Source organism: Drosophila guanche, unplaced genomic scaffold (assembly GCF_900245975.1).
Source record: "Drosophila guanche unplaced genomic scaffold, DGUA_6, whole genome shotgun sequence".
Taxonomy (NCBI): domain Eukaryota; kingdom Metazoa; phylum Arthropoda; class Insecta; order Diptera; family Drosophilidae; genus Drosophila; species Drosophila guanche.
In genome coordinates this window covers 2,788,085-2,815,725 of record NW_022995754.1, presented here as the reverse complement: position 1 = coordinate 2,815,725, position 27,641 = coordinate 2,788,085, and the positions used below count along the sequence as shown (strand labels likewise).

At 47.6% G+C, this 27,641-nt stretch overlaps 6 protein-coding genes across 7 annotated transcripts in view; 5 read left to right on the top strand and 1 right to left on the bottom strand.

Annotated features, from left to right (window-relative positions):
• The window catches only part of LOC117589346 (bumetanide-sensitive sodium-(potassium)-chloride cotransporter), a 213,839-nt gene that overhangs the window by 107,006 nt on the left and 79,192 nt on the right, over positions 1-27,641 (top strand). The window lies entirely within an intron of this gene.
• LOC117589376 (clavesin-1) lies at positions 513-4,489 on the top strand. The gene is made up of 4 exons (XM_034281288.1): positions 513-715; positions 3,004-3,458; positions 3,525-3,815; positions 3,872-4,489. Coding segments are annotated over exons 1-4 (1,005 nt in total). The 5' UTR covers positions 513-714; the 3' UTR covers positions 4,130-4,489.
• LOC117589361 (paired box protein Pax-6) lies at positions 4,460-25,760 on the top strand. Its single transcript, XM_034281257.1, has 6 exons — positions 4,460-4,472; positions 21,616-21,794; positions 22,429-22,707; positions 23,195-23,335; positions 23,504-24,078; positions 24,148-25,760. Exons 2-6 carry the CDS (start codon positions 21,662-21,664, stop codon positions 24,952-24,954), a joined length of 1,935 nt encoding a protein of 644 aa, XP_034137148.1. The 5' UTR covers positions 4,460-4,472; positions 21,616-21,661; the 3' UTR covers positions 24,955-25,760.
• On the top strand, positions 5,187-8,006 carry LOC117589368. 2 transcript variants are annotated; one of them, XM_034281278.1, is made up of 6 exons: positions 5,187-6,133; positions 6,219-6,322; positions 6,384-6,561; positions 6,633-6,825; positions 6,884-7,029; positions 7,243-8,006. In XM_034281278.1, the coding sequence occupies exons 1-6, from the start codon at positions 5,897-5,899 to the stop codon at positions 7,846-7,848; spliced, it is 1,464 nt and encodes a 487-aa protein (XP_034137169.1). In that variant the 5' UTR covers positions 5,187-5,896; the 3' UTR covers positions 7,849-8,006. The 2 variants fall into 2 exon arrangements, with proteins under 2 accessions (XP_034137169.1, XP_034137168.1); XM_034281277.1 differs by having other exon boundaries at positions 5,188-6,133; positions 6,384-6,549; positions 6,612-6,825.
• On the top strand, positions 8,139-16,164 carry LOC117589355. Its single transcript, XM_034281241.1, has 8 exons — positions 8,139-8,515; positions 11,606-11,747; positions 12,781-13,088; positions 13,151-13,999; positions 14,061-14,536; positions 14,596-14,710; positions 14,769-14,985; positions 15,042-16,164. Exons 2-8 carry the CDS (start codon positions 11,685-11,687, stop codon positions 15,279-15,281), a joined length of 2,268 nt encoding a protein of 755 aa, XP_034137132.1. The 5' UTR covers positions 8,139-8,515; positions 11,606-11,684; the 3' UTR covers positions 15,282-16,164.
• LOC117589369 (protein odr-4 homolog) lies at positions 16,066-18,554 on the bottom strand. Its single transcript, XM_034281279.1, has 5 exons — positions 18,371-18,554; positions 18,109-18,283; positions 17,967-18,042; positions 17,784-17,909; positions 16,066-17,395 (listed from the first exon to the last, which is right to left on the bottom strand). Exons 1-5 carry the CDS (start codon positions 18,461-18,463, stop codon positions 16,405-16,407), a joined length of 1,461 nt encoding a protein of 486 aa, XP_034137170.1. The 5' UTR covers positions 18,464-18,554; the 3' UTR covers positions 16,066-16,404.

The window sequence follows — 27,641 nt, the reverse complement described above, 5'->3', positions numbered from 1 at the left end:
GGCTGACTAATTATTTGTGCATTATTCAGTACACTGACTAATCTACTTCCTAGGGCTGTGGAGGCTGACGTCACCGCATCATCAGACTCCACAGCTCTTGAAAGATAATGAAAAACAACACGCGCTGAATGAATATCTTTCTTTTTTTGGGTACTTCTCTGAACCTCTGAACCCAGTAGCACTTTGAGGGGTAGATGATGCCCACAACTGTAGGTTTTTGGCCCCATTTCGTGCTCTCAGTAAAAGATCTTTGTCATTACAAGAGGGGGGCAAGGTGCCTATATATAAATATGCTTTTTACTGGGCGATCTTACAGCTCTCTTCGTTCCGGCATAAAGCGCAATGTGCTGCTGCTGCCGCGTCGCGTTGCGACTTCGTTTTTGCGGTTCGGCTTGGCTCAACACTCAACAAACTTACGACTCAAGCGTTCGATTGAGTGGAAAACGTGCTGGCGGGCGAGAGCGTGGCTTAAATAAATTTTCAGGTAACCAAAAACTGTCAGTTTCGCTCAAAGCGTCACCACGTTCACATCGTCGTCGACGCCAGTTGCGGAGCTCGCAGCGGAGAGGAGACTTGCGCGCATAATCAAACACCTCCATCCATAATACAAATACAGAAATTGTTATATAATTTCTGGCAAAATTTAACTTGTGAAATTTCAAGCCGTTAACGTATCCCCCTACCAGTGCCAGTGCTTAAAAAAACGATACAAAAAGTGAGTTGCGGGGGAAACAGAATTATTGCCAGAGGGCAGGGCAGTCGAGACAGTTGGGTAAAAGGATTGAGGGGCTTACACACATGTTCGGCGCAAAGAAAAGCAAAAGAAAAACTTTCGCTTTCACTCTTGGCTGGCTCTGGGTAGCAGCAGACGGACGGACAGGCAGGCGTACGGACAGCAACTGTTGCGCATGCGCTGAGGCCATTGCGGCATGTATCGTTTACTTGACTTAACCTACTAGCTCTTGGGATTCGTTCGCGTATTGTGGTGTGGCAGTTCGAGTTCGAGGTTTTGACCTACGAACATGAATTGGTCCCTAAAAAAGTCGTAAGCGAAGCGCAGTCAAAACTTAACTATTGACCCAATGCTATTTGGGATGAGTCTGTTGGCTAGTTAATTACTTGGGGGTATGCTGGAGTGTAGCTAAAGCCAAGTCAACTTTTGTGTTGCCTTTTGTTTGTTGTCTTAATTGTGAAACAACAGCAACAGCAAAAGGCCTGGGCAAGGTCTTGTAGCCCGAAGTTGGCCAACGCCATAAAGCGGCGGCGTCCAAATATAAATGCAAGTTGTGAGGTGTCCATGGAGTTGGCTTAGTACGCGTATAAATATTCATGGCAAGTAACTACAATTTGTGTTGGACGTGAAGGCGATTTCCTTGGGTCAACCTCGGCTAGAAGTCTGCGTGGAATGGAATGGAATGGAATGGAACACCCTAGAACTGGAAGCTTTTCGCCTGACCCACAGAACAGCCTTGGAACGTGCTGTGACTCGTAATGATTACAGTTCGCACTTTGATTAATAGATTTCTGTCATCAGTTTTCACAAATGAATACAAAATTGCTACTCATGCCACGAGCATTAAGGTTCTGGCCCAAGCGAACTGCACAAGATCGAGAGGCAAATGCAATCTATACGATAATACGGAAAAGAAAATGAAACTGAAAATGCAAATTGGCGTGTAAGCGTCGAGCGTCGTAAAAAACGAAATTGAGCCAAAGCAAACGAATTGCCTGCCAATGCGGCACGGTCATGGGTGGGGTGGGATTGAGCAAAGTAATATCTTACTTAAGGAGGCAGAGTATTGGGCAGAGATCGTAGTGTTAGTTGGAGCACAAAAACCTGGAGCAGCAAAGAAAAAAAAAACCAGTTTTGAGTGTAATTTTTTTCGGTGTCTCTGCCCTGCACCGCTCCACCTCCAGCTTAATGCTGGACTTATATGTCGTATATGAAACGTACTTTTGCTGTGGCTAACTTTTATGCTGTGATGTAACCATTCCGGGGGCTAATTGGCAGAGCGGATGGCAAACACAGAAAGCAAGCAACAAAGTTACGAACGAAATCGCATCTTCATCTGTGCTCTGTGCTCCGTGCTCTGTGGCGGTGGCTGCTGCTGCTGTCCGTCCATAAATGATCGAGTTGCCACAATCCATTGGCCATTCCCATTCCCATTCCCATTCCCATTCCCTCTGTATTGGCTTGTATATTTTGGTTATATGTGCAATAAATTGAACGTATTCAAAGCAGGGCATGTTACACGTTTAATTTTACAACAGAGCCTGATGGACGGACAGTTCGTTTGTTGTACGTTGAAAACTGTGTGAAGGCCATGAAAGTGGAAAAAACTTGATTTCGAATCGTCTAGATATGGCTATGGGCTATGTATTGGTGTTTGGCTGTGACTCGTAAACAGTTTGTTGACCAAAGATAGTTGGGTCTCTCCTCGTTGTTTATTTGGTGGCTGTGGACATAATTATAGGGCAGTTACCCATCTCCATCTGCAGCTCCATCTCTCTTTTGACCTTCGTTTTCATTCATTTTTGTGGTTGGATAGAAATTTAAATGCCGATTAAAATGACAACACAACAGGGGCAGCCCAGAGATCGTATGATTATCTGTCGCTTTCATATGCAAAACAAAAAACGGGCGTCGTTCCAGTTTTTGGGTCACGGTCAATGGAAACCAGAAATCAGCTGGAAAGTTACGGAAATGGATAGCGCCACCTACTGGGATTAGCCAACAATGAAGCGATATCATGCGTATTCAAATCGTCTTCAGCTGGGAGACCCACACAAGACATTGCACTCCTCCTACATGACATATCCAAGACAAGTTTCAAGCAATTTCCATGGGGCATCGGATGTGGGCTAGTAAACTGTGTTGACCCTTGAGAGTTCGATGGATTTTTTAGCATGTTTCGGGGCTGCCACACTGCCAGTCTTTGTGCTCAAGGCCAACCAGCCAATTAATGATCAAGAAAATTAATGGCCAACATTTTGTTGCTTTAGTGCTTGAAACGGAGGTGCTGCAACAACCGAAACTCAATGGTCCCATGGCCAGCGGTGGCGACTACGATTATCCATATGTGTGCGGCCTCAGTGCCGACATGAAGGTGGTGGCCAAGGAGGAGCTGCACGAGGATGAGAACATACGTCGCCAGGCACTCGCCCAGTTCCGGGAGTGGATCGACAAGCATCCGAACATCAAGAAGTGCCGCACCGATGCCGTCTTCCTGCTGCGCTTTTTGCGCACCAAAAAGTTCTCCGTGCCGTCGGCGTGCGAGATGCTCGAACGTTACCTGACCATACGCCAGCTGTTTCCGCAGTGGTTTCAGCATTTGGACATCAATGATCCGGCCATAAATGAGATATTCGAGAATGGTTATCTGGTGCCGCTGCCGCAACGTGATGCCACCGGGCGTCAGGTGCTCTTCTCGGTGGCCGCAAAGTTTGATCCGTATAAGGTACGAAATTTGATGCTTTCCAACACTGGCGACCCTTTTGTTAATCTTCTTTAATTTCGTTTGCAGTTTACTTCTGTGCAAATGGCTCGTGTGCACAGTCTTATATGCGAGGCCCTGCTGGACGACGAGGACTCGCAGGTGGCTGGTTATGTGTACATCAACGATGAGAGTGGCATGAATATGGGTTTTGTCAGCCTGTGGTCGCTCACCGATCTACGCAGCATTGTCAAGTGCATTCAGAACTCGACGCCCATGCGGCACAAGGAGACGCACTTTGTCAACATTCCCCACTACGCCAATAGAATCATTGAGTTGGCCGTATCCATGCTTAGCGATAAGCTGAAGAAGCGAATTATTGTAAGTCGAAGGCTGTCATTTCCCGTTCCTCGCTAAACTTTGCTCTTCCCTCTTAGGTGCACAAAAATGTCGATGCTCTGTCCAAGTCAAAGATCGATCCAGCCATTTTGCCCAAAGAATATGGCGGCACTGTGCCCATGGCGGAGATGATTGCTCAGTTCAAACAGAAATTGCTGAAGCGTCGCGCTGCCATACTCGCCCTGGACGACATGCGCATCGAGATCACCAAGGATGCGGCCAATTTTGCGGGCAACGATATCGGCGACCTCGACGCCGGCGTCGTTGGTAGCTTTAGGAAGCTGGAAGTGGACTAGACACACCCCCTCGGATGGACCCCCTCTGATCGTAGGCTAAGCTAGAATTACGTCACATTACCATTGAGACAACTGACAAATACGCGCGGGCATGCACACTTTTCGTACCTATTTAAAGCATTAACACTTAAATTATATTTTGTAACTGCAAACAAAAAAAAAAAAACAGTTGAGAACTCGCTCTCTCTCTCTCTCTCTGTGCCGCTTCCCCACAGCCCACCCACCGGCGGTACAGGGGTATCGCCAGGGGATGTACACAGTTGCAGTGGAGCTTTCAGGCTGTCGCTTCGATCCATGCGTTATTTACTGTTACAAAAACAAATGTCTATTTAAATATATATATGTATATATTCTTGTGAATTTGAATTACTTGCAAAAAGTTCTTTTTATTTCATTCGTTGGACGGGCACCAAAAACAAGTCCGAAAATATGATTCGGATCAGGCCCCCTAAATTCAGCCACTTTATAGAGTTCCTTATGGATATTGCCCCTTAAGTGTATCCATAAAATGATAAAATTAATGCATTGCACTATGCTATAATGCGTACCAGGAAATTTTAATATCTTAAATTAAAAAGCTAGCATTTTATATGACAGCTTATCCCCGGTTGATGGGGTCGCGAGTAGGGTGTGTGGTGTCATTGACGACATACTGATTCGGTTGTTGAACGCAATCCCTGCTAAACAGATCCAATTATGGGCACACTTACAGGGTTATTCTGGGGCAACAAACACAAAGCCAGGGGCAGGGGGGCAGGGAACGAGGCGTGCCGTGCCAGCGATCGTAATTAGTTCGTGTCTGAAGAAGTAGTTGCTCTTTTGTAGCGCGATAACGGTGACACACACACAGAGTCGTCACCGGCCCCTGCCGCGCCGAGAGAATCTTAATGCACTCTATAGGCAACAAGAGAAGAGAGCACTCCGGACAAAAGTTCTTCTGCTGTGCTTGTGTGTATGTGTTCATACTTGCGGACGTGAGAATGTGTGTCGGCATTATGATTGTACATTTTATTATATGGCCGCAAAACCAAGTAATTTTCAAGTTAACTTTTCAGTTGAATCGAAGCGCGCGAGCATGAGCATCATACAGAGAGTGGGCACCGCAGCTCCAATCTTAATTTAAGTTGTTAATTTTCGTGCTCAGTGGCTGTGCTAAATGACCTTAAGTGATTCTCGACCTACCTGCAGGTAGAAGCCCGCGAGCTGAGTAATTCCAGTAGTAACGTGATTCACGCTCTGGAACGGCAGTTTGTCTGGAATTCGAAGATACATATGGTATCTCTGGAGTGCAATAATTTGAGCCGATGCACAATGGAAACTAAGAACTAAAAACTAAGAATTGTTTATATGTGACGGCGTATCTATGTGTAATTCCAATCGTCACGATTTATTGACATGAGCAGTTTACTTAGCAAGTGAATGAGAGAGCCAGAGCAAGCGCAAGAGCGAGCTTTCACACTCACACAAAAGCCAACGAACAAAAAGCTTTGGGGTTTATTGCTCTCTGAGCATGTGACAGCAAAGCCACTGGCTGCACTTTCCAGCCGGAGAGATATAGACCCACCACCACAACACCTCCTCTCTCTTCAAAGGTGGCTCCAATTTTTATCAGCACGAAGTGCGAGTCACACAGATAACAAGAAGCCGGCGGGCGTTAAGTCATTTCGAAACTTATCGCTTCGATACTTTGCGCAATCGACGGGGAAAGGAGAACGCGACGCGTAATGCAGTGCGTAGTCGAGTAGAACCCACAGCGGTGCAACAATCATGAATAAGATACGATCCCTGCTGCCGGGCCAACAGGCGCCCTCACAAGGTTCCTCCAACCGCCACTCGGTGGTGCTAGAGCCGGAGATTGGCTTTCAGATCACCATCGATACTGCTGGCGGCGAGAGTGCAGCCAAAAGCTCAACGGCGGTGCCAGAACTCAATGTCCATCTCATTGCCGCACGACATTTGCCCTCCCTGTTCGGCTTCAAGATCGTTCAGGGCTATTTAATTAAGGTAATGATACAATATTTCGTTCTGTACCGTTTCAATGACTCTCTCTCTCTCTCTCTCTCTTTGCCTTCTTTGCACCGCTATTCAGGTAAAGTTATTTCCCGGAACGAAGCGGCTGGACAGCACCATTCATACCAACACGTGGCCAAAGTTCAATGAAAACTTCAAGTTTCCACTGGTTCCAGGCATTAAGTAAGAACTATGGGGGCGCCGCTTTTCCGCTGTCAGTGAAATTAAAAGTCTCATTAATCAGATCTTCACTGAAACATGGCTCCTCACGGGACATGCTCTCCCGCCGTTCCACCAATAATCAGCAGCCGACGGCGCCTGCCACAAATCACGTACCCGAGCCCGACGAGCTTTTTGCCGGCCAATTTGTTGTGTTCACTGTGTACGCGCTCCTGGAACTACCCGCCGCAGTGAGTCAGTCAGTGAGTGATCCGTCAACCCCTTTGTTGGCTAACATCCCCCGTTTTAACAGAGTTTCAATCGCTTTAACAAGACATACCGCTCGCTGAAGGAACGCAGCTCCAATTTTATGCAGCGCCTGGTTGACTCATCTGCGAGTGGCACGCCCAACGAATCCAAGCCCGAAGCACTCGGCAAGCCAAACGAAGGAAAATCAAAGAAAAAGTCTGAAAACCCAAGGGATGCCATGCCACCGTTGACCATCAGTGAATCCCGCAGGAACATAGGTGAGGAGTTGTCATCTTCCAATTCTTTGAATCTTCTCTCTAATCGGTTCGCTCTCAGGTTCCGTCACTTGTTACCTGGAGCCCAAACTGTTTAAGCGGAATGCACGTACTGGCTGCTATTCCTCGGAAGAGCTATGGCTTCCCATCAAAGATATAACGACGACAGTCTCCAAAACAACGTCCAACAACAACAACAATAACACTGTAAGTTAGAAAGAAGGAAAGGCAATGAGTGTTACCAAATAACCTGACCCCAACTTGTGTGTGTTGACACGAGCCCCCTCCCTGGCGTATGTTTTTCAACGTAATGGAGATGTTACCTTAATTGTCCAGAGTGAAAGTTGCCAAGACACCAAAATTGTTGGAATGGCAAATGCAAACACCTAAAATTAATTGTCGCACTTTTATAATTTTCAGCTTAATAACTCACCCAAAGGCGTTGTTGAGCTGGCCCTCGAGGTGCGCGATCTCGGCGAGGATGGCAGCATGCCCGCGACGACTACTCCGCAGCCAACTCCTGCAGCAGGTCCTGCCTCAAACAATTGGCAGCGTATGACCGCCGAGATGAAGCGGAAGATGGGCATGAGCAATGCCAGCCATGTCGAGTCTGGAAGATATGTGCTACGTGTGACGACTACGCGCATGCGCTGCTCCAACAAGGTCAAGGATGAGCTGGAGGCCACGGCCAGTGCGGGTGTCTATGTGAAGACCACAGCCTTTGAGCATGGCATCTATATAGATGCCTGGAAATCGCCCAACTTCTTTCCATCACTCTCCACCAAGTGGGACGATGGTACGGACGCCAATGAGGGTAGCATAACCATTCCGCTGCGCAGTCTGGACCAGCTGGAGAACATTGTCGTAAGGGTCACTCTAGCCACCAAGAAGATGGGCAAGAAACTGGTCCTAGGCACGGTACTGATCGGTGGGGATCGTGCAGGTGACACGGGCTCCGAGCAGATGCGTCTCATACGCGAGACTCCACCCGACGAGCGGGTGGCTGCATGGCACTGCTACCATTAGTGGAGCTCCAGCTGTAGTCCAAGATGAAAGCCAAGCAAAAACATGCCAATGTAAATAGTCTACGTTTTAGCCAATTAATTACCAAATCAAAGTATAGTTTTCTACGCAGTACTTTTCGATCATAAAAGTTATTAAATTTAATTGTAAACAGTAAAAAAGTATTTCCATCTGGGAAAGTTGGTTCATATTTCAGCGTCGACGGCGTGTAACCAGCAACCAGCAGCAGCAAAAGGCAGACCATCGCCAGACATCACATATGTGCTGGGGTTTTTTCGCTTTGGAAGCTATCCACAAAATGAAATCATTTTACGTACAATTTTCTCACCATTCCAACGCACTGTGCACGGCCCAAATGTGTGTGGAAAAAGTCGTCGCATATGGGACGTTTTTATTTTATTTTTTTTCTGTGCAGCTCCGAGCGAGCATTGGTTTGGCGTCCGCTCAGTTCTCGAGAAGCCGTCGGTTGTATCGGATCGGTGTGTTGTGTGTGCTATTAGCTACTGTGTGTGCCAGCTACTGTGTGCCGTGGAGTTATGAGAGGCAACACAACGCACTACGGCTTATGCGTTTTGTGCCGCTTGATATTTTAGTAAATGCTGAAATAAAATGCTGCTCCAAAAGTGTCACCAAGAATATTGAAAAAAAAACAACCAGAGTTATTTGTCAGGTATATTTTGTGTTAAATTTGAAGTGCACCCTCCCAAGATGATCCAAAAGTTGAGAATCGAAGTGCAGTTTTGCCGCATAAAAAGTTTCATTCATGACAACAATTTGTGTTCGAAATATTCGCTATATGTGGATCTGCATTCATGCGAACTCTGATGCACATATACATGGATTTATCTATGCATATATAGCCCCCATCTGTGTGTGTTTAAAATGCGTTTAATTCATCTGTTGCTGCACTGTTCTGGCGGTGTTGTGGGGTGATCTTTGTGATGGCATCTCGCCGTCTCGACGTTTGTGTGCGTGCCGTGCCAGTCGAAGCATGATTTATTTTCAACAACTTCCGCTAAACTTAGTCGCCGCCACATTTACATACTGTAATGCGTAGCCATAATACAAAAGAAATCGAAAACGTTTTCCGATACCGAAACACCCAAAGCCACCGACAACTAATAAATTAAGAGAACCCGTATCTGTGACGCGATTTCGGCCAGCACCACGCTGCCCACAGGTCTGCCTGGCGGCTGCCCACTACAGATAGACAAAAGCTAACGAAGCTCGATCTTTCGTTAATCGGTGCGTCATTAAAATTGCATTTTCGTTAAACGGGGGCGCCCGCGGACCTGCAACCTGCAACGCTGCGCCGCGCGACAGCTGCTCGGTCCAACCAGACACTGTGGCTGCCTGGCTGGCTGGCGGCCGGCTAGAGATCGGATCGGAACGGATCGGGTGCAAAATAAGCACACAACAACCCACTAGCCCAACACTTAGGCCAACGCATCTGTGGAAGTTGTTGATCTCTCGGGCCAAATCCAAATTTGTACATTTTCATTCATAAAAAATAGCGAAGCGGCGGGCAGAGCGTAAACGCCAACGAGTCATAGCCTCAGCCACAGCCAGACACAACCTATTGACCGACCACATGCCGCGAAGGTGGGTGGCAGCAGGGCCAGAAGATGTGCTGCAAGATCGTGTTTGGGTTAGGCGGGGGGCATCAAGTAAACATATTTATTTATGAGCACACTCACCGCCCATTGAATATACTCAAAAGTATGCAAAAAGCAGGGAAATAAGGTGGGTAAATTTGATAAACGGACATTTGGCTTCCGAGCCGAGCCACAGGCAGGGCATTATTTTCCAACATCTGGTTAATATGCCATAATTTTATGGTGCGAGTATTTATGACGCCGAGTCGACGCGTCGACCCCTTCATAGTTGATTTTTAATCGCACTTTTGTCAAGGTAAGGCACAGCGAAGATGCGCGAGGGAGAGGGTGTGCAGGCGGTGGGTAGAGGCGGAGGCGTCTGCGGGTCGCCAGTGTTACTTTGTTTACCCGGAGAGATCGTCAGCGAGAGGCTGACTGCCGAAGACGACTTCGCTGCTCTTCGCTTCGTTTCTCTTTTCTCCTCTTTGCTGTTTGCTGCTGGCTGACTGCCGCTCTGTTTGCTATGCGGACGCATCTCTTGTTCTAATTTAAGAATCCGCGTCGCTCCACGCACACACAAATGTACTATTTCCGTCTGCTATATGACAATTAGGGTGGACTTTTGCAACAGTTAATACTGGAAGTAGATATTAGATTATAATATAGATCTTGTACTAACTAAAAAGAAACTTTAAATTACTCTCATTAAGCACTCTCAAAAAAGTTGTAACATAAAATGTATTATATATTCCCTTGCTTATTAATTGCTGGATAGTGTCCACCCTAATGCATGCCCATATATCCATCAGGTGTATGAATAGTTTTCTAGCGCTTTGTTTGTTGTGGAATTTCATCAACAACACCGGCGAAAAACATTCTTCAAATCTCACAGCAGGCGGCAGGGCGGCTAAGCACCGTTACTCAATACCATCCTCATTGGATTTGCTTATTAGATGGAAGCGCTGACACAACACCCACAGAGTGTGTTCTCAAGTGTTTTTATTATTTGTGGAAATTCTAAACCCCCGATGATGCATGGATTAATAAGGGGGAATATCGGTTTAGTTTTCAAAACAGCAACAGAACTTATGGGGCAAACAATGCACACAACAAATCTGGAGTCTGGCTGTGCATGTTTTTGGTCATTGCGGGAAGAACCAGAATTCGCCAAGAGAGTGAGTGAGAGAGAGAGAGAGAGGTAGACATGTGCATCTGCATTGCAGCCCTGCATGGGGGGGGGGGGGGGGGGGGGGGGGGGGGACTGGATAGGTAGCTGGTTTTGGCGCATCTGACCTTATATGAACAGTGCCAGAGATCAGTGCCTTGGGTCGCCATCTGAATATGGTCAACATGCGGGTACTCGTCCCAGTACTTGTACTCCGTGCCAGTAAAGTGTTGACGTAAGATCGATGTACAAGCTTGTGCTCATTTGTGGCTTCTGGTACTACTTAAAATTCCACGCTGCTGCAGTTGGGATACAAAAAGGGGTTGGGGGGGATAACGAGTACCAAGTACAAACATCAGACACGTAGCCAGACCAGACCCGAACAGACCCCCAATCTCCACAAATCCCACAGCATCATCCCAATGCTTTTTGCCTTTGAAACACACAAACAAAAAGTGATATGTACATAGTTTATCTCTATGTTTTCAATTTTCATTTCCCTTTGCTTGTAATTAGTACATTGTACGCGTATGTAGCTAATTAATTTTCACTTTCTGGCCCACGCTTTTGATCGCTTAAGGTCTTGGTACGCAAGTTCAAAAAATGATTTTTTGCTTTGTAGTGGCACTCGTCGGCATTGGCATCGTTTTAATTTGTTCGTTGCAGTGCCACAAGGAGCAGGCAGGGCACAGACTCTTCTGGGATTGCTTTACTTTGACGCAAATGAGTCGCTTAGTTCGGGTAAATTAGGCAAATGAATTGGCACTTAAAAGCATGTCAGAGGAGGCTGAATCTGCCTACAAGTACCAGGGTTCAAGTACATAAAAGTAGTACAAGTATTACGTGTACTTATATAAGATAATTGGGCAGTTTTCCCTCAGATAATGTTGCGTCACAAAGGGCAGAAGGAAACTTCTGCAAGTGCAGTTGGCATCTGAATGTTACATCAATTTTAGTTTTATATTAATTATTCCTTAATTTTATTTCATTTTTCCATTAGCCATAAAGTGCACCCAACACGTTCCTAGCTGGGAACACTATTCAACGAACGACAATTATTGACAATAAATTGTGCGAGCATGAAAGTAATGTGCTATATTTTTGAATTCCTGACAGTTGTACAGCTGCTGGTTGAAACTCAGGTGAGTCGCTCTCTATTAATGATTGCCCACCCACTTGACCTAGCTATACGTATATGTAGATGTCTGTATATTACGTCAACTTGAAACAATTTCATTCCATGGGGAACGGTGTCTCTGTGTTTTCCACTAACAATTGCAAGGTCAATTACCGCGTCCAAATTAGTCGCACTCTCGCTTTTTTTTTTGTTTTGTTCTTCTATTTATTTGTTGTTGTCATTGTTGATTGGGAAACGATACATACTCGTACGCACTCGTATGTAGGTTGAAAATCGACTGCGGAACGTTGTTTCAGTCTCCTTGAGCTTGAGTGGGGCACTGCATGCGATTTCGGTTCGTATTTCCGCATGATTTCATGAGAATTTCACAGCTCCAAAGCTCCAGCTCAAATTTGCATTTGACACACAATTGAATGGGAATGTTTAGGTATTTAATGGATCATTTATAATGAAAGTTTAGCAGAGGAAAAATGCTTTTATTTTACATGAATTAGCAAGGAACAAATTGGGAGCAAGCCGGAGACTTTCCAGCCAAATAATCATTAAATTGTATTTATATTACAATATTTACTTGCAACAATTATGAAACAGCAAAACCTGTAAACACAAATGCACAGGTAAAGCTGCCAAAACCAAAAAGAAAGTCCCTCCATAGGCAAATGTTATACAGGGACTCTATAGGGATACGTCTGCCTTGGAAGCCTATTTGTAGACTCGTGATATGAAGGGATCGTCAGCTCTGCGTAAGCTATTTATAGCACCCGACAGCCGACTGTCGACTGTCGGAACTGGAGCCTGCCAGCGAAGCACTTCGAAGATCTCGCAAACTGTCGGGAGAGCAATGACACTTCAAAATAACAAGCGGCGACATCTCCGCCTATGCCATTGTCTGATTTATGGCAGATGTGTGAGGCAAATGCTGAAATGGGAGTCCGAAAGTGTAGGCTGCAGACCAGATCACATTACACGTCCCATAAAAACAGGAAACCAAAAGACTTCTTCCCTTTGCTGAAATTATGTTTTGTTTTCCGCTGCAGTGTGGTCACGTCCAAGAGGCGAAAAGGTCCATAAATGCCGAGATACGAGAGGCAGTGGGCCACGAGCATCATCGATCGTATCATGGCTCCCACTGGATCGATGGCAAGCGTGTGCACCGGATGCGTATGCCGCACCATCAGCGCTGGAGTGGCCGGCGACGTTCGATCAGTCATCACCATCAGCCCTTCAGCCACTGGACACAGTGGACGCCCTGCGATTCGGAGTGCGTGAAGCGTAGGGAACGATACTGCAAGGCGAAGCGACGTTGTGGCCACACCAAGCACATGGAACAGAGCAAGTGTCGACGGTGAGTGGGAGAGTGGAGTTCCGAATCTTGGTGGAGTTTTATACTGAAGTTTGTCATTACAGCTGCCATCCTGCACCGGCCATGAAGCTAAAGGAATGGCATCAACCAGTGCAGGAATGGCATCAGCCAGTGAGTAGGGAACCAGCGGTGCACGTCCAACAACAGCAGCAGCAGCAGCACAGCCAGCCATCGATCATCATCAATGCAGCAGCAGCGGCATCAAGTGGTCCCACTGCACCACCCATTAGCTATTGGCCCAGTCCTGCGCCTACTCGAGCAGCGCCACCTATCAGCTACTGGCCCAGTCCTGCGCCTACTCCAGCAGCGCCACCTATCAGCTACTGGCCAAGTCCTGCCCCTACTCCAGGAGCGCCACCTACCAGCTATTGGCCAAGTCCACCACACGATTCTGTGGAGGTCGTGCACCGGCGGCCAACGCATCGTCCCAAAGTGGTGTACAGCGAGGAGGAAGAGGAACAGGAGGCACCGGAAGCCGATGATGATTCGGGCGAGCGTGAAGACTTCTTTGTGCTCAAACACAACCGTCACAGGCGACGACAGCGGCCCAGAAATCGTCCTCAGAGAAAGCGCAAGCCGAGCTACTCCTACGAAGAGGATGATTTTGATGACTATTTGGGGGCAAAGTCGCTGCGGCCAAGGAGCATGATGGTGGATAGCAGCAGCGGCGGCAGCCTGGAGGGTGACATTTTCCAGTATGAGGACTTTGACATCGAACAGGAGAACCTCGAGATGGAGTCCGAGGAGTACTTGGACTTTCGCAACGACAGCTGGCCGCAGACGCCAAAGGAACGCTACACGCCCGAGGGGCTCATACCACGCCGTCGACGCATCTACTCCAAGTGGAGTCGCTGGAGCAGATGCACACCAAAATGCACCACGCGGCGGTTCAAGTAAGTGGGAGACAGCTCTAGAGGAACTTATTGCTCAACACTGGTTAATCTTTCCCTTCAGAAAGTGTCGCATCAATGAGCAGTGTGGCCGCGAGGTGCTCCGTGAGATTGCCTACTGCTACACGGAGGGCAGCTTCTGCCAGCAGTGGCTGCAGACACAATTCCAGAAAACGCCCGCCTATGAGACGCGTCCTGGCAGCGTCGCCTCAGCTCCTGCCATGCAGCGACGGCAGTCGGACTCTGCCATGAATCGCCTGACCAACAACGAGGTAATCATGACCAGCAAGGGCTATCGCGGGCCAGAGTACACGCCCATCAAGCTTCACTGTGGCATTGCGCGCAGCGGCAGCGGTCGCCGCAACATGAACAACATGCTGAAGATCATTGGTGGCAAGGCGGCGCGCAAGGGCGAGTGGCCGTGGCAGGTGGCCATACTCAATCGCTTCAAGGAGGCATTTTGTGGCGGCACGCTCGTGGCGCCCAGTTGGGTGCTCACCGCTGCACACTGTGTGAGGAAGGTGCTCTATGTGCGGCTAGGTGGGTATTTGTAGAAGAAATATTACTACAAGAACTAACTTTATGATACGCTCCAACAGGTGAGCACAATCTGGACTATGAGGATGGTTCGGAGGTGCAGCTGCGCGTGCTCAAGAGCTTCAAACATCCAAACTTTGACCGGCGCACGGTGGACAGCGATGTGGCGCTGCTAAGGTGGGTACAGAAGCCTCAGGCAAACGTGTTGAATATCTGTTTATCTCTTTTTGCCTAGGCTACCCAAGCCCGCCAATGCCACCACCTGGATCGGCTACTCCTGCCTGCCGCGACCCTTTCAGCCGCTGCCCAAGAATGTCGACTGCACGGTCATCGGTTGGGGCAAGCGACGCAATCACGATGCAGCGGGCACCAGTGTGCTGCACAAGGCAAATGTGCCTATAATACCCATGGATAACTGTCGCAACGTTTATCACGATTACACCATCACAAAGGTAAACTATTTGGGCACAAAGTTGAATCATTTATCATCGAATTTTGTTGCTCTCAGAACATGTTTTGCGCTGGCCATCGCCGTGGACTTATTGACACTTGTGCTGGGGACTCGGGCGGACCGCTGCTGTGCCGTGACACCACCAAGCCCAATCAGCCGTGGACCATCTTTGGCATTACTTCCTTTGGCGATGGCTGTGCCAAGCGCAATAAGTTCGGTATTTATGCCAGGGTGCCCAACTATGTGGACTGGGTGTGGTCCGTGGTTAATTGCAATGGCAATTGCAAGATGCAGTAGCTGATTGATTGATTGATGCTGGGACTCGAGTCCGTTCTGTTGCAGAGGCTGTGAAAAGATAAAATGTATACTTTAAGTGTCCTAGAAGTTCCCCAAGCTGAATTTTCTAACAAGGTGGCAACCACAGCGCACAACTGCAGTGGGGAGTACCAATAGCATATTCACCACGCGCAGAAAGACAAGCGCTAGAAAGGGATAGAGCTAGAGATTGCCCTGTGGAGATGTCGCCTTGTAAGTAAATTCATCTTGAGTGTCCGTATTTAAGTTTAAATAATTAACATATGCAATTGATGTTGCGACTCCAATTCTCATGCTGTCTGCTCTCCTATTCTTATGTAAATAAATGTTTTTCGCTCGCTTCCAACTTTATGTTATATGTTAAAAAGTTATTTATAGACCCCGCCCGTAAGCTAACTTTAGTTATAAACTAAACTAAGAACATGCAGAAATCTGAGATTCACTTGTGTACTTAAATCACACCATCAATGAATGTTTCTTGTACATTCAAGTTTAGAAATCAATGTGTAAATAATGCCAGCAAATGAGTTTTTAACCCGTCTAATAAGTATTTTAATTAACAATTAAGTGGCGTATGGAATGGGCAGAAACCTGTTTAATTTCGAGCTAATAAACAATCAAATTACGCAGATTTATGGCCATAGAATACCCTATCAAGGTTACGCCTAAAACAGATCAAAACAGAAGTCCAACTGGTTCTAACATTTCCTTAGATGAGATTTAAAGCAGTTCGGGCTATACCAAAGATCAAGTGAAATGTTTTATGTACATTACGCATTAGTTTATAATTTATTGGTGTTAAATGCCGCACACACTTTTTGTTTGTTTTTTTCTCACACAATAAAACTATTTAACGTGACCTCTCTATAAACACACACACAAACATTTCTCTGCTTTTTTATCCACTACGAGTACAACACACAAATTGATTATAAAAAATCAAACGATCACAAGACAGAGAGAAGGAGAGGTGAGTGTGTGCCGTGTGCCTGTGTGCCCTGCAAAATAATATTAGTCGGTATATCCGCATATAAAAAACATTCCGTATAAAGATCTACACATATATAGGGGGAGGGTGTGGAGGTTGGTTTGGCATTCCAGCTGCCTATTTGTCAGTCAACATGTAATGCAGCGCCACCGATGACAGCAGCACCAGCAGGGCCACAGCAATGCCCAGCATGTAGAGGCTGCGCGACAGCTCTGGTTTTGGCATCGTGTTGGTCATGCTGCGCGTCTCGTCCGCTTCGTCTGCGTCCGTTTGTGAGTTGGTGAAGTTTGTGTCATCCGGCAGGCCCTCGGCATCCATGAGAATTGTCTCGGGATCCAATTCCACGTCGAGGATTTGCTTGGCTTGTGCCACAACCACGGTGGGTGCTTCACCACGGAACAGGTACTCGGAGAACTGCACTGTGGCGCCTTTGGATGTTTTGGTGCCCTCTGCGGGCAGACTAAAGAATACTCGACGAGGTGGCTCGCTTATGAAGATCGCCTCGTTGGTTACATACGAATCCGTGAGGCCATCACAGTAGACTTGAATGCGCGTGGTCAGTGAGCGCAACACATCGTCGCGCAGAAAGCGCTTTACATCCGCAATGCTGTTGCGCTGACTGCAGAAGATGCGCGTGGAGATGATGCCGCTGGTGCGCAGCGTGCCGTTGAACTCTCGCACCTTAATGTCCGATGGCTTGGCCAGCTGACACTTTACCGGCAGCACAATGCTGGCACGAATGATGGCCGATCCACCAAGATATCCCTGAGAGCGTAGCAAATGCAGCGAATCCGATGCACAGCTGTCCGAGGGTGTCGTTACATTGCTCGATGAGGCCTTGAGTTTCTCCTCTTTGCTTTTCCGCTTCTTGATGTAGGTTTGCAGGTCAATGGTGTCCTCGACGATTTCGTTCTGGAGAAAGACCTCGCTGACGAGAATGTTTTTGCGAAAAGCCACAATAATGTTCTGAAACTGTTCCTCAATGTTGACGCGACGCGCTGTGTTCACAATGGGTAGAATGTCCTCCAAGTCGTACTCGCACTCCAGCCGTATCCACTCGAAGGGTTTTTCCACAAATTTGAACTCCATGTCGGAGAAGGTGCCACCGCTAGAGGGGAATAACATTAAGAAAGATTTTATTAGTAAGTGAAGGAGGTGCAAAACTAAACAGACAGCAAACTACAATACATAAAATGCATTCCGAGAAATGAGAAATGGAAGGATTGAAACGACTAGAGATGCCAAAAATGATGCATTACAAAACTGCTAAGGGGCTAAGGGGCTAGGAGATTGGTTTGAATATACGCTAGGTCGAGTAATTTATTTACCATATGATGCATTTTATGTTTGCCGTAAAGTACGTTTTCTTGCAATGTCTAGTTTAATACGTATGTTAGGTACGTAGGTGTTAGGTTTATGTTAGCAATTTGTTTGGTAAAAGAAAGAATACACAATGAAAGAGTCAGAGGGTCGCCAGCTGTTTGCTTGCTACTTACTTGCCGTAGGTGTAACTCTTGCACACAACTTGCTTGTTGGCCAAGGAGTAGGAGAGGAATGCATAATCGCTCTGTGCCACATCGGTGGTGTATATGCCAAAAGACTTGTTGCTCTTTAAAAGAATGCTGCAACGAAAGAGACACAATTTAGTGGTTTATCTTATGGTTTGCCCTGAAACTCACTCGTAAACATCGGAGAATAGTTTTTTGGCCGTCTTCATTTCGGTATTCTGGTCGGTGGCTGAGGCAACGAAGATTCCTGCAATGCAAAAGACACACTTTACGCATGCTATTCGTACTCCCCCCCACTTAGGGGCATACATACCGATGACGTCAAATGAGCCGGGACACATTTTGCTTGCGCTCAGCCATTGGGAGGCCAACGCCTGAGAGCTAATGTCGCTTATGCTCAGCCCGACCTCCGTCAAGTCCTCCAGATCGGCATCCTCTTCGTTATTCCTGGCCAAGTGCACCACAAACGTTTTGGACAAATCGGCTTGCTGTCAGGGCAAAACATTGGTTAAGCGCGCGGGGCCGCGGGACAACACCATAAACAAATCTACGTGGCGGTGTTGCTACACACTTACATGGCCGATGATGATGCCGTACGAGAACCGGTGCTCCTGTGCGCATTTCTCCAAGTATAGCTCATCCGCTTTGCTTAGGAGTAGTGTGCGCATTGTACAACAAAAGGAATACCTTTTTAGTTTATTAAATTGAATTAAATTATATTGAGTCCCAAATTTGTCAGCACGCAGTTATCGATAGAACTATCGGTACTAGCGATGGTTGGACACTATCGACCTAGCTCACAATCGATGGTTTGAAGTCTCGATAGTGGTCGATAATATCACGATATTATTATATATTATATTTTATGTTATATTTTATTTATTTAATAGTATTATATATTCGATATTATTATATATTACTTGGAGAGCGGGGTGAGCTAAGAGGGCGAGAAATATTAATCTTAATATTCTGATTTCCAAGCTGCTTTGAAATATTAATAATGGCTTCATCTTAGAATGACATTTAGTTGTGATGCGGTAAGTGATTGTTAGGGTACCACTGGACATATTATTAGAATTCTATCGGTCATTGTGCACCTCTAAGAAAAGCTACCGGCTAGATATACCATCTCTAGCAAGTGGCGGTTATATTTGAAATGAGACTGATGGAGTTGCCACATCAATGAAATGTTGGCACTACAAATAACAGAATTCAATTAAAATGCAACAGAAATAAGTTTCCCCCTTGAGGGAAGTCTTCAAATTAGTGCCTCACCTGCAACTGCTGCATCTCTGATCGGATTGCACTCGCCTTAAGAAACCCTCCTAAAGACGCCAGTCCCCAGATCCCATGTGCGCCGTGCCACCCAACTGGTCAAGTGCCTTGTGGACTATGGAGCGAACGGACGCGATCGGTAATCGAATTAGGTAAACAAACACTCAATAAGGCGGGCGTACGTTGATAATGTGTGCATAAGCAAATAGGAGACGACCGGCGGCAAGATTGCGCGCCGGTGGTGATGACGGGGCCGAAACCGAAGCGAAACCAAATGAAATATTTCGTTTAGGTGGTCGCCAGCGGCTGGCTGCGAGCCATCTGCTTGTGTGAATGCTTGATTGTTGAAGTGCCACTCGAAGGCGAGGGCGCACGCTGCTCCCTGCTCTCTGCTCTCTGCTCGCCAGCCTCTTATTTACTTAGTAAATTATTCCTGTTCGATTGTTTGCGTTTGCTCTGGATCTCTGGCACAAAAGGCCCTCGAACGTCATCGTCAGCAGCCCCACAACGTTGTCATTGTCGTTGGTTCGTTCATTCATGATTTGCCTTTCACAAATTTTATTTGTATGTACGACTCGATGTGTGCGCCATAAATGTGCACTTTGCATTCGAGCTGGCAGTGCATTCAGCAATTCTGATCAGCTTAGTGAGACATCTCATTATCGACGATGCATTCTCCATTCTCTGCATCCATATGTGGACGCTGTACATGCATCCCGTTTCACTTGCAGATTTATTTCCATCTCCGGCTGATGCTTTCTGCTGGTCCAGGAATCGGGCAGGTAATTGCTTTTTAACTCGACATTCAGTTCCCGTACCGTCCCGTCTCCACTGCCACTCAATTCGTAAGCTTTGATGCGATTTGGCTTCTGTGCAGAGCCTCCTCGACTCGCCTTGACTCTGTGTGTTCTGTGTGGCTCGTTGATCTGATCACGCCATGTGTAGTTTAGTTGCAGTTTCGATTCACATCGGGATTGCTTTTGGCCAGGCAGCGCATCAATCATCCATCACGCACCCAAGACAACGACCTAGCCTGAGTAAAACTTGTGTGCCCGGCACATACATATTTATGTACATAAATACATCATATGCATGCATACGGACAAAGCAACAGTCGTCATATCTGTGTATATGTATGTACTATAGCGAAACGGATTTCAAGCTGGAAAGGTTTTGTACACACATTTTTTTAGTGGAATTCTAAGTGAAACAAAATGTACCTTTCCCCTGTAAGTCTTGGTGGAATTCCTTAGAAAATGTAATGTTCGACATTTATCCATTTTATACTTACATAATGTAAGTTCCATACACTTCAGTTTTTTGTTTGGTGAGGTATACTGAGGATGAGCACTGTGGAATTATTTTAAATTGTAAAACTTCATAAAACGAATTGGTAATGAATACATGAAGAGATCTCATGGCTTGCAACTTCCTTGAGCTGAACTACATAATTCCTTACTCTTAACTCCTTAGGCTTATAAATGGTTTATTTATGAAAGATGAAGGAAGAGGTTACAAGTGAGATGCTTTTATAAACTACCGTCAGAATCTATTACATATTTTTGTTACCAACAAATTACCATTCCAAATGAACCATAAACACCGATCAATTCAATATACCGATGTAAGCTGATGTAAACCCAGCGCTTTGATTCCATTCTGAACAACTAAAGGGATTTAGAAAATGGTTCCACTGGCTCGTAAGTGTCTAACGCCCAATGCATGAATGCAGCTAATTAGGGGAACTGAAGCTGAAGCTGAAGCTGAAGTACTGCGCTGCTTCCCTTTCCTTTCCACAATACAACGACCCACGCAGCACTGCTCACCCCACCCCCTGGCGGCAACGAGTCGGTAATCGTTTGATTTGTGAGCGCGCACTACACACCCATTGGCAGTGTAGAGTTGTCCCGCTCGCACGCTAGCGACGGCCTCAACGGCCGCCATTATGAAAGTCCAGTGCCGAAAACCGGTCGGCGCTGCGCCTGCAGATTGCACTCAAAGTTTGAGTGAGAGGGCAAACTGGCTTCCAGGCGGAGAACAGAATACAGACACTGACTGCCAGGTGAAATTCGAGCCGAAGAGAAAACGAAACGAACCGAGTCCAGCGACCAAAGCGAGACAACCGAACCGACAGTTTGCTCTCGGCCGCGCATAACGAAACAACAAAAATTTTGCTTCAAACTTGTCGGTTGGCGCTTTTAACCGATTTCAGTAAAAGTTCCGTTTTGAATCCACAATACATAAGCTTTAAGGGCAAGGCAAGATTTATTTCTCTAACTGTTTCGTGGACAGTCGGTAGTGCAGTGAAAAAATAATGCTCCGTGCGGGCTACCGTGCTCAGAGTAGTGCCAGTGAGACGACGACGGCGACGAAGAGGAAGTGAGGAGGAGGAGGAGTGTAACAAAGTGACTGATACAGTTCCATTATCCGTGGAATCGATTCATTCCATATCATACCCTAATCGATATCCGCGTTGTCCTCTTCTATGATTGTGATTGTGACCACGTGCTGACTGGTGTTGTGAACTACTATAATAACTTATTAGTTAAAACCAAATAAAAAAACCTCAGCGAATAGACCGATTCTTAGACATGTTGATAGAGCCGACTTTGAACCGTGACCTTGGCTCGCTTACTGTTGCAAATTCTGGCCACTCGGCCGCGCACTGGAAAATGGAGCCCCATCCCCAACGAATGACATCGCTGGCCCCGCATGCCTCCAGTGGTAAGTTGTGTAAATTAGCCGACGGCTAATCGAGTTCAGTATCTCCTCTCCAAATTTGGTGCGTAATTAGTGCTCCAAGCGGATCATTGATCCGCTCTTTCTCTGCTGCGCTTTTGTTTCTTTCTCCACTCGTTTCATTTGATTTGCGGCACAACTGATTGCCGAGCATAAGGAACAAACAACAAAACAAAGCTACTAAGTCTGTATGCTAGTCAATATTTCTATTGTATTCTCTACATTGTATCAGCTGTGTGTACGTACCAAGAATAGTTTTAATTACCCCTTTGTTTGGTTCGCGCGAGTCACAATTTCAATTACAATTGATAAATCCGCCCTGCCAATCGCTGATGGCAATTGCGTGGGGATGTCGTGTGTCGGACTCCATTTTGGCATTAGATTCGGGTCCGAGAACTGCCATCCGTCAGTCACCATCATGGGCTTTAGCTGAAGCTTCAGCTTCGTTCGGTCTCAGTTCAGATCAGTCAACACAATTAACGGCTAATTTATCATAATTAACCATTGTGGTTGGCAGACAGGCAGCTAGCAGCCAGCAGCCAGGCAGCCAGGCAGCAGCACAGGCGGAATAATGATGACAATGGCCAATTATCACTCGATTCCATTCGTTCAATTGCAGTAGCGGCAGCAGCAGCAGCAGCGGCAGCAGCGGCGGCAGCAGCGCAAGCAGCAGCGACGACAACCAACACGTCGCCTCCATCTGTGCAAATACCGCCGGGCTTTGGCGCTGCTGGGGGCACAGTCGGCAGCAGCGGCAGTGGCGGTCCAACGGGTAGCACGCTCAATACATTGATGTCGCAACACCGCCTCCTGGAGTTCTCCCGCTTTGGTGGCCTGCGTGGCTATGACATTGCCCAGCATATGCTGACGCAGCAGGGCGCAGTGTCCAAGCTGTTGGGTAAGTAAACAAGGAGAGAAGAGACCCTTACACAATCGGATAACTAATAGGCACTTTGTTTTCGATTTGTTTTGCTAATTTCAATGATAAACATGTTATTATCCTTGTACCAAAAGTCAGACCCTATCAGGCAGTCGTCCCCTTGCCTGTAATTCAGCCACTTAAAATTGCATAAGCTCCTTGGCTGGCTCTCGGGCTGGTGGTGGCTAAAGACCGCAGGCTCATTAATCAAAATGCGGCATACATATTTCTGGTTCTGGTTAAGGGAGCTTCAGCTTCGGTTTAGCCTGCGTGCTGCAGGATACGTAGCTCTCGCCCCTCACTTGTGCTGCAATTGTTAATGTCGATGGCGATGGTTGATAAAGCTATTAAAATCCAGTGGATAAGCCAGCGGGCTCAGGACACATAAGTCATCAGAATTCGCGCTTGCAAATCCATAAATCCATTTGTCTCATGCTCTGGGTGCTCGCTCTTTTTCGTTTTGCAGGCTCCCTGCGACCACCGGGCCTAATTGGTGGCTCAAAGCCAAAGGTAGCCACGCCAACGGTTGTGTCCAAAATCGAGCAATACAAGCGCGAGAACCCCACCATCTTTGCCTGGGAGATACGCGAGCGACTCATCTCCGAAGGTAAGTTGCAGCCAAAGAGCAAAAAGAGATAATTGTCCCCTGCCCCGCCGAAGAGGATAATCCAAGTGGAGCTGCTCTGATTGATCGCTGATTGATCGGCGGCGGCCGCTTTGGAGATCTCGATCGCGATTTCGACTTGCCAGCTAATTGTGCCCTCCCGCCATGCAGGTGTCTGCACAAATGCCACCGCGCCGTCGGTGAGCAGCATCAATCGCATCCTGCGCAACCGCGCCGCCGAGCGTGTGGCCACCGAGTTTGCGCGCACCGCAGCCTATGGGCTGTATCCGCCGCATCCGCATCCGTACGGCAGCTTCACCTGGCATCCGGCCGGCAATGTTGGAGGTGGACAATCGGTGCCTGGTCCACCGCCGCCTTCGGCCTTGTGGTCTGTGGCGGCTCCCACGTTGGCCAATCTGCCGCCCAGTGCTGGCAGCTCCGTGTCTGCCGGCAACTGTGGATCCCTGAGCTCGGCTCATCTCATGGCCAGTGCACCGCCTCCGAATAGAGCCATTTCCCCGGGCTCTGGCAGCCACGATACGCTGGAGTCTGCGGACGAGAATCGCCACATCGACTCGGACTACTTGGATGACGACGATGAGCCCAAGTTCCGACGCAATCGCACAACCTTCAGCCCGGAGCAGCTGGAGGAGCTGGAAAAGGAGTTCGACAAGAGCCACTACCCATGCGTGAGCACCCGCGAGAGGCTGTCCAGTCGCACGAGTCTGAGCGAGGCGCGAGTTCAGGTGAGTGCAGGGATTGCTGCCCAACGGTTGCACCTTCTTGACTCTTGTGTTTGTCTCCTCCACTGTTAGGTTTGGTTCTCGAACCGCCGTGCCAAGTGGCGTCGCCATCAGCGCATGAATCTGCTCAAGCGGCAGCGTTCCAGTCCCGCGAATCCGCTGCACTCGCAGCAATCAAACGATGCGCCCGCCAGCTCTCCCACGCCCAGTAATCACAGCAGCGCCTCTGCCTCGGCAGCTTCTGTGGGCGGAGTAGCCGCTGCGCCGCCACAGCAGTCGCTGTCCATCTGCTCGGAGCACTCGCCGCAGGCACCGCCCCCATCCGTGATACTGCACCCGTTGCATGGGCCGCCGGGCGGACATCATCATCATCATCCACTGCACCTCCCCACGCATCCTGCGGCGCTGCAGCTGCTCAGCCACTACCATCAGCAGCAGCAACAGCAGCACCAGCAGCAGCTTTCACCCACGGGAGTTGGAGCCTGTGGATCGGCCGCCAGTCACCTGTCGATGGGTGGAGAGCGCAGCGCATTCCGGAGTCTGGTGAGCTCTCCATCGGCGGCAGCCTTTCTGGGTCTGGCACGGCAGTACGCGGTGGCAGCTTCACTGACGGTGGCCGAAGAGCAGCGCTCGCGGATGCACTATTCCTCCTCCGCGGGTATGGGCTCCGGTCCGGAGAGCGGTGGCCCTGGCTGTGGCAGTGGGTGTGGCACTGGCGGCTCAACCATGACCGTGGACAACTCATCGTCGGATTCGGATGAAGAGATCAACGTGCACGACGATTCCGATGCTGAAATCGAATCGCCGGCGGCAAAGGTGGCCCGCCTGTCATCCTCCGATGGCTCGGCGACGCTGCAGTTCCTAAAGCATGACCGTTAGTGGGAGAGAGAGAATCTCCCGTGATCCGACAGCGGCGGCGGCAGAGTCGTCTAATTGAAAACCTGAGTTGTGTGCGCGTTTGTGATTGACAGCGCAACGTAGGCAACTACGTGGACTGGTGGAACGATGGAATGGGACGGCGCGCAGCTCGCAGGCGGATCCGTGCGTGTCGCGGATGGGAAACATGAGACGCGAGACGAGAAACGAGAAACGAGAAACAAATCGAAAAAAACCAAAGTTAAAATGCTGCTCACCTACTTGCAGCGGCAGCAACAATAGTAGGCGGCATTTGTGTGTGGACACGCTTTAGATTAACTGAAAATTGTAACTAATACTTACTGCTACGAGTATGTGCACGCTTGTCCCATTTAATGCACATTTCCATCTGCATAATAGTTAGGTACGATTGCGAATGCGAATGCGAATGCGAATGCCTTCGAGTACATACTCGTACGTAGTATGTGTGTAACTATAATTATTATGAATACGAGTACGAGTTATATTATTATTCAACGCCGGCCGCTGGCTGCCGACTTACCTCATCACCATTTAAGGCTATAGAGTATGCAATATCTACCATAATACACATGTAACCTTAAGCTGTAACTCTAACTATAACTTAGTCCTAATTTAGGCTCTAAACTCCAACTCCAAACAATACAATGACCGCCCCAACACACGGAGCACACCATTTATGGAGAGTACGACTAGGTTTTGCGTTTGAACTGATATCTGTATTGTATGTAATGTTAAGTGTGGCTAGAGAAATGGCCTTTCGTTCATGTTATGACAAAAATTGTCTATCCAAAAATAAAAAGTGCAAGAAATATGAAACAACTTTCGTTTTATTTTTACACAGAAATCGCTGCCAATGGCTTGCCTGCCCAATGCGTTCTCTCGTTTGACAACACTAGAATTTATTCGTTCGATTTCACGCATAATAATCAATTCCAACAACACTCAACACACTCGGGCGGGGAGGGAGGAAAGGCAAGGCAACAACCAGAAACCGAAACACAACCGGCAACGAGCATAAATAAGCATTTAACACTCAAAAGGCTTCTTAAAAACGTTATTAAATATTAATATAATCAATATTCATTGTGTGACCAACTGTCCACCAGAGAGCGTGGTGGCGGAGGAGGGGGTATGCGATGCGCTATGCTGATGGTGGGGAAAAAGTCAAACGAAATCGAAATCAGAGTCAAAATACGCGCATAGAAATCGCTTAAATTTCAAACGTAATGGCCAATATGTCCAAATCTGGTAGATAACATCGACATTTTAATTATAACCAAATGAAGCCGCGCCGTGCGCACACTCCGTGGAGACATGCAAAGAGATGAGCAAAGAAGAGAAGAGAGATGCGGAGGCAGATTGGTATCGGTTTGGGGATAGGATTGGGAATGGGAATGAGGAGATGCTATGGTATGGCATGGAATGGGATTGGATGGTTTCGACTGACCGATTAAAAATGCGGAGTCAACTAAGCACATAAATCAATGTAAATTATGGTGTTAACAAAAGGCGAGCTGAGCGCGCTTAAATCGCAGGCAAACGGAGAGACTGGATCGTTGACGTTATTTTTCTTTAGTTTTTTTAGGAGCTGCAGAGACTGGCGTTGGTGTGGGGAACACTGGATTGTGGACCGTCTGCCTGGCCGAGATTTAAATGAGCTGAGCGCGTATGTTGTGCATTCGCATCTGATAAGAGAGTAAGAGAGTGAGAGAGCGAGAGAGCGTTCGTGTCGATATACTTACATGCCTGATCGGGATCGGAATCGGAATCGGAATCGAGAGCGGATTCTGGCTTGGGATTGGGATCGGGTGACGGTCATCAGGCGCTTTACCACGCGCGAGCAGCACACACACACACACACACACACAAATTCAATTTGCTTGAGTTTTTATGAGCAAATGATTCGGTCCGTTCCTCACTCTCTTCTCTCTGCGGCCCTTTGCCGTCTACCGTCATGACTTATTCTAATTTAGTGCGGAGCTGCTCGTGAGCATTCCCTTTAATAAATTTAAATCACCTTCTATTGAAAATATTTTCACCTCGCGCCCATAAATTATACACTATACGATATTTATACAGTCTGCGGCAGGGCTCTCTGGGTCAGACGAAAATCTCTTGGCTTTGGTTTCACGATCTCTGGAACATATTCAGTGGTTTCATTTATGCTACAAAGATGCGATATGCATGCTGGTGTTTGTGGAATCTCACGGAACAGGCCCCAGGGTACGGCTACGGCTACATTCATATGTTTGATGGACCTGGGCAAAAGTGGCGCTCTCTCATGAGCGCCATATAATCACAGTGAAACACTTTTACGATCGACCCATCATGCAGTGCTGATCAGTTGGCCACTTGATGACCACTCCGCAGGACAGACTCTGACTCTCGACTCTGACTCCTCGGAGATTGTTTTTGGGCAACATTGTTGGCAAATGTTTGTGGCTTTGCGCAGTTTTTATTGTTTGGGTTGGCGGAAATCGATGAACTTTGGTATGGCTACGTCGGTATTCCATGCGAACGCCCCCCCTCTGGCATGCAGCGCCACCAGCAAGAGGCCGGTGATAAATCTGTTGGCAAACCCGACACAACATTTCCATTGCATCCTTCTAAATGGACCATAAACGTGCGAAGTCGCAACACTAGCAATAACTAAAGTTAGTTACGTTTAC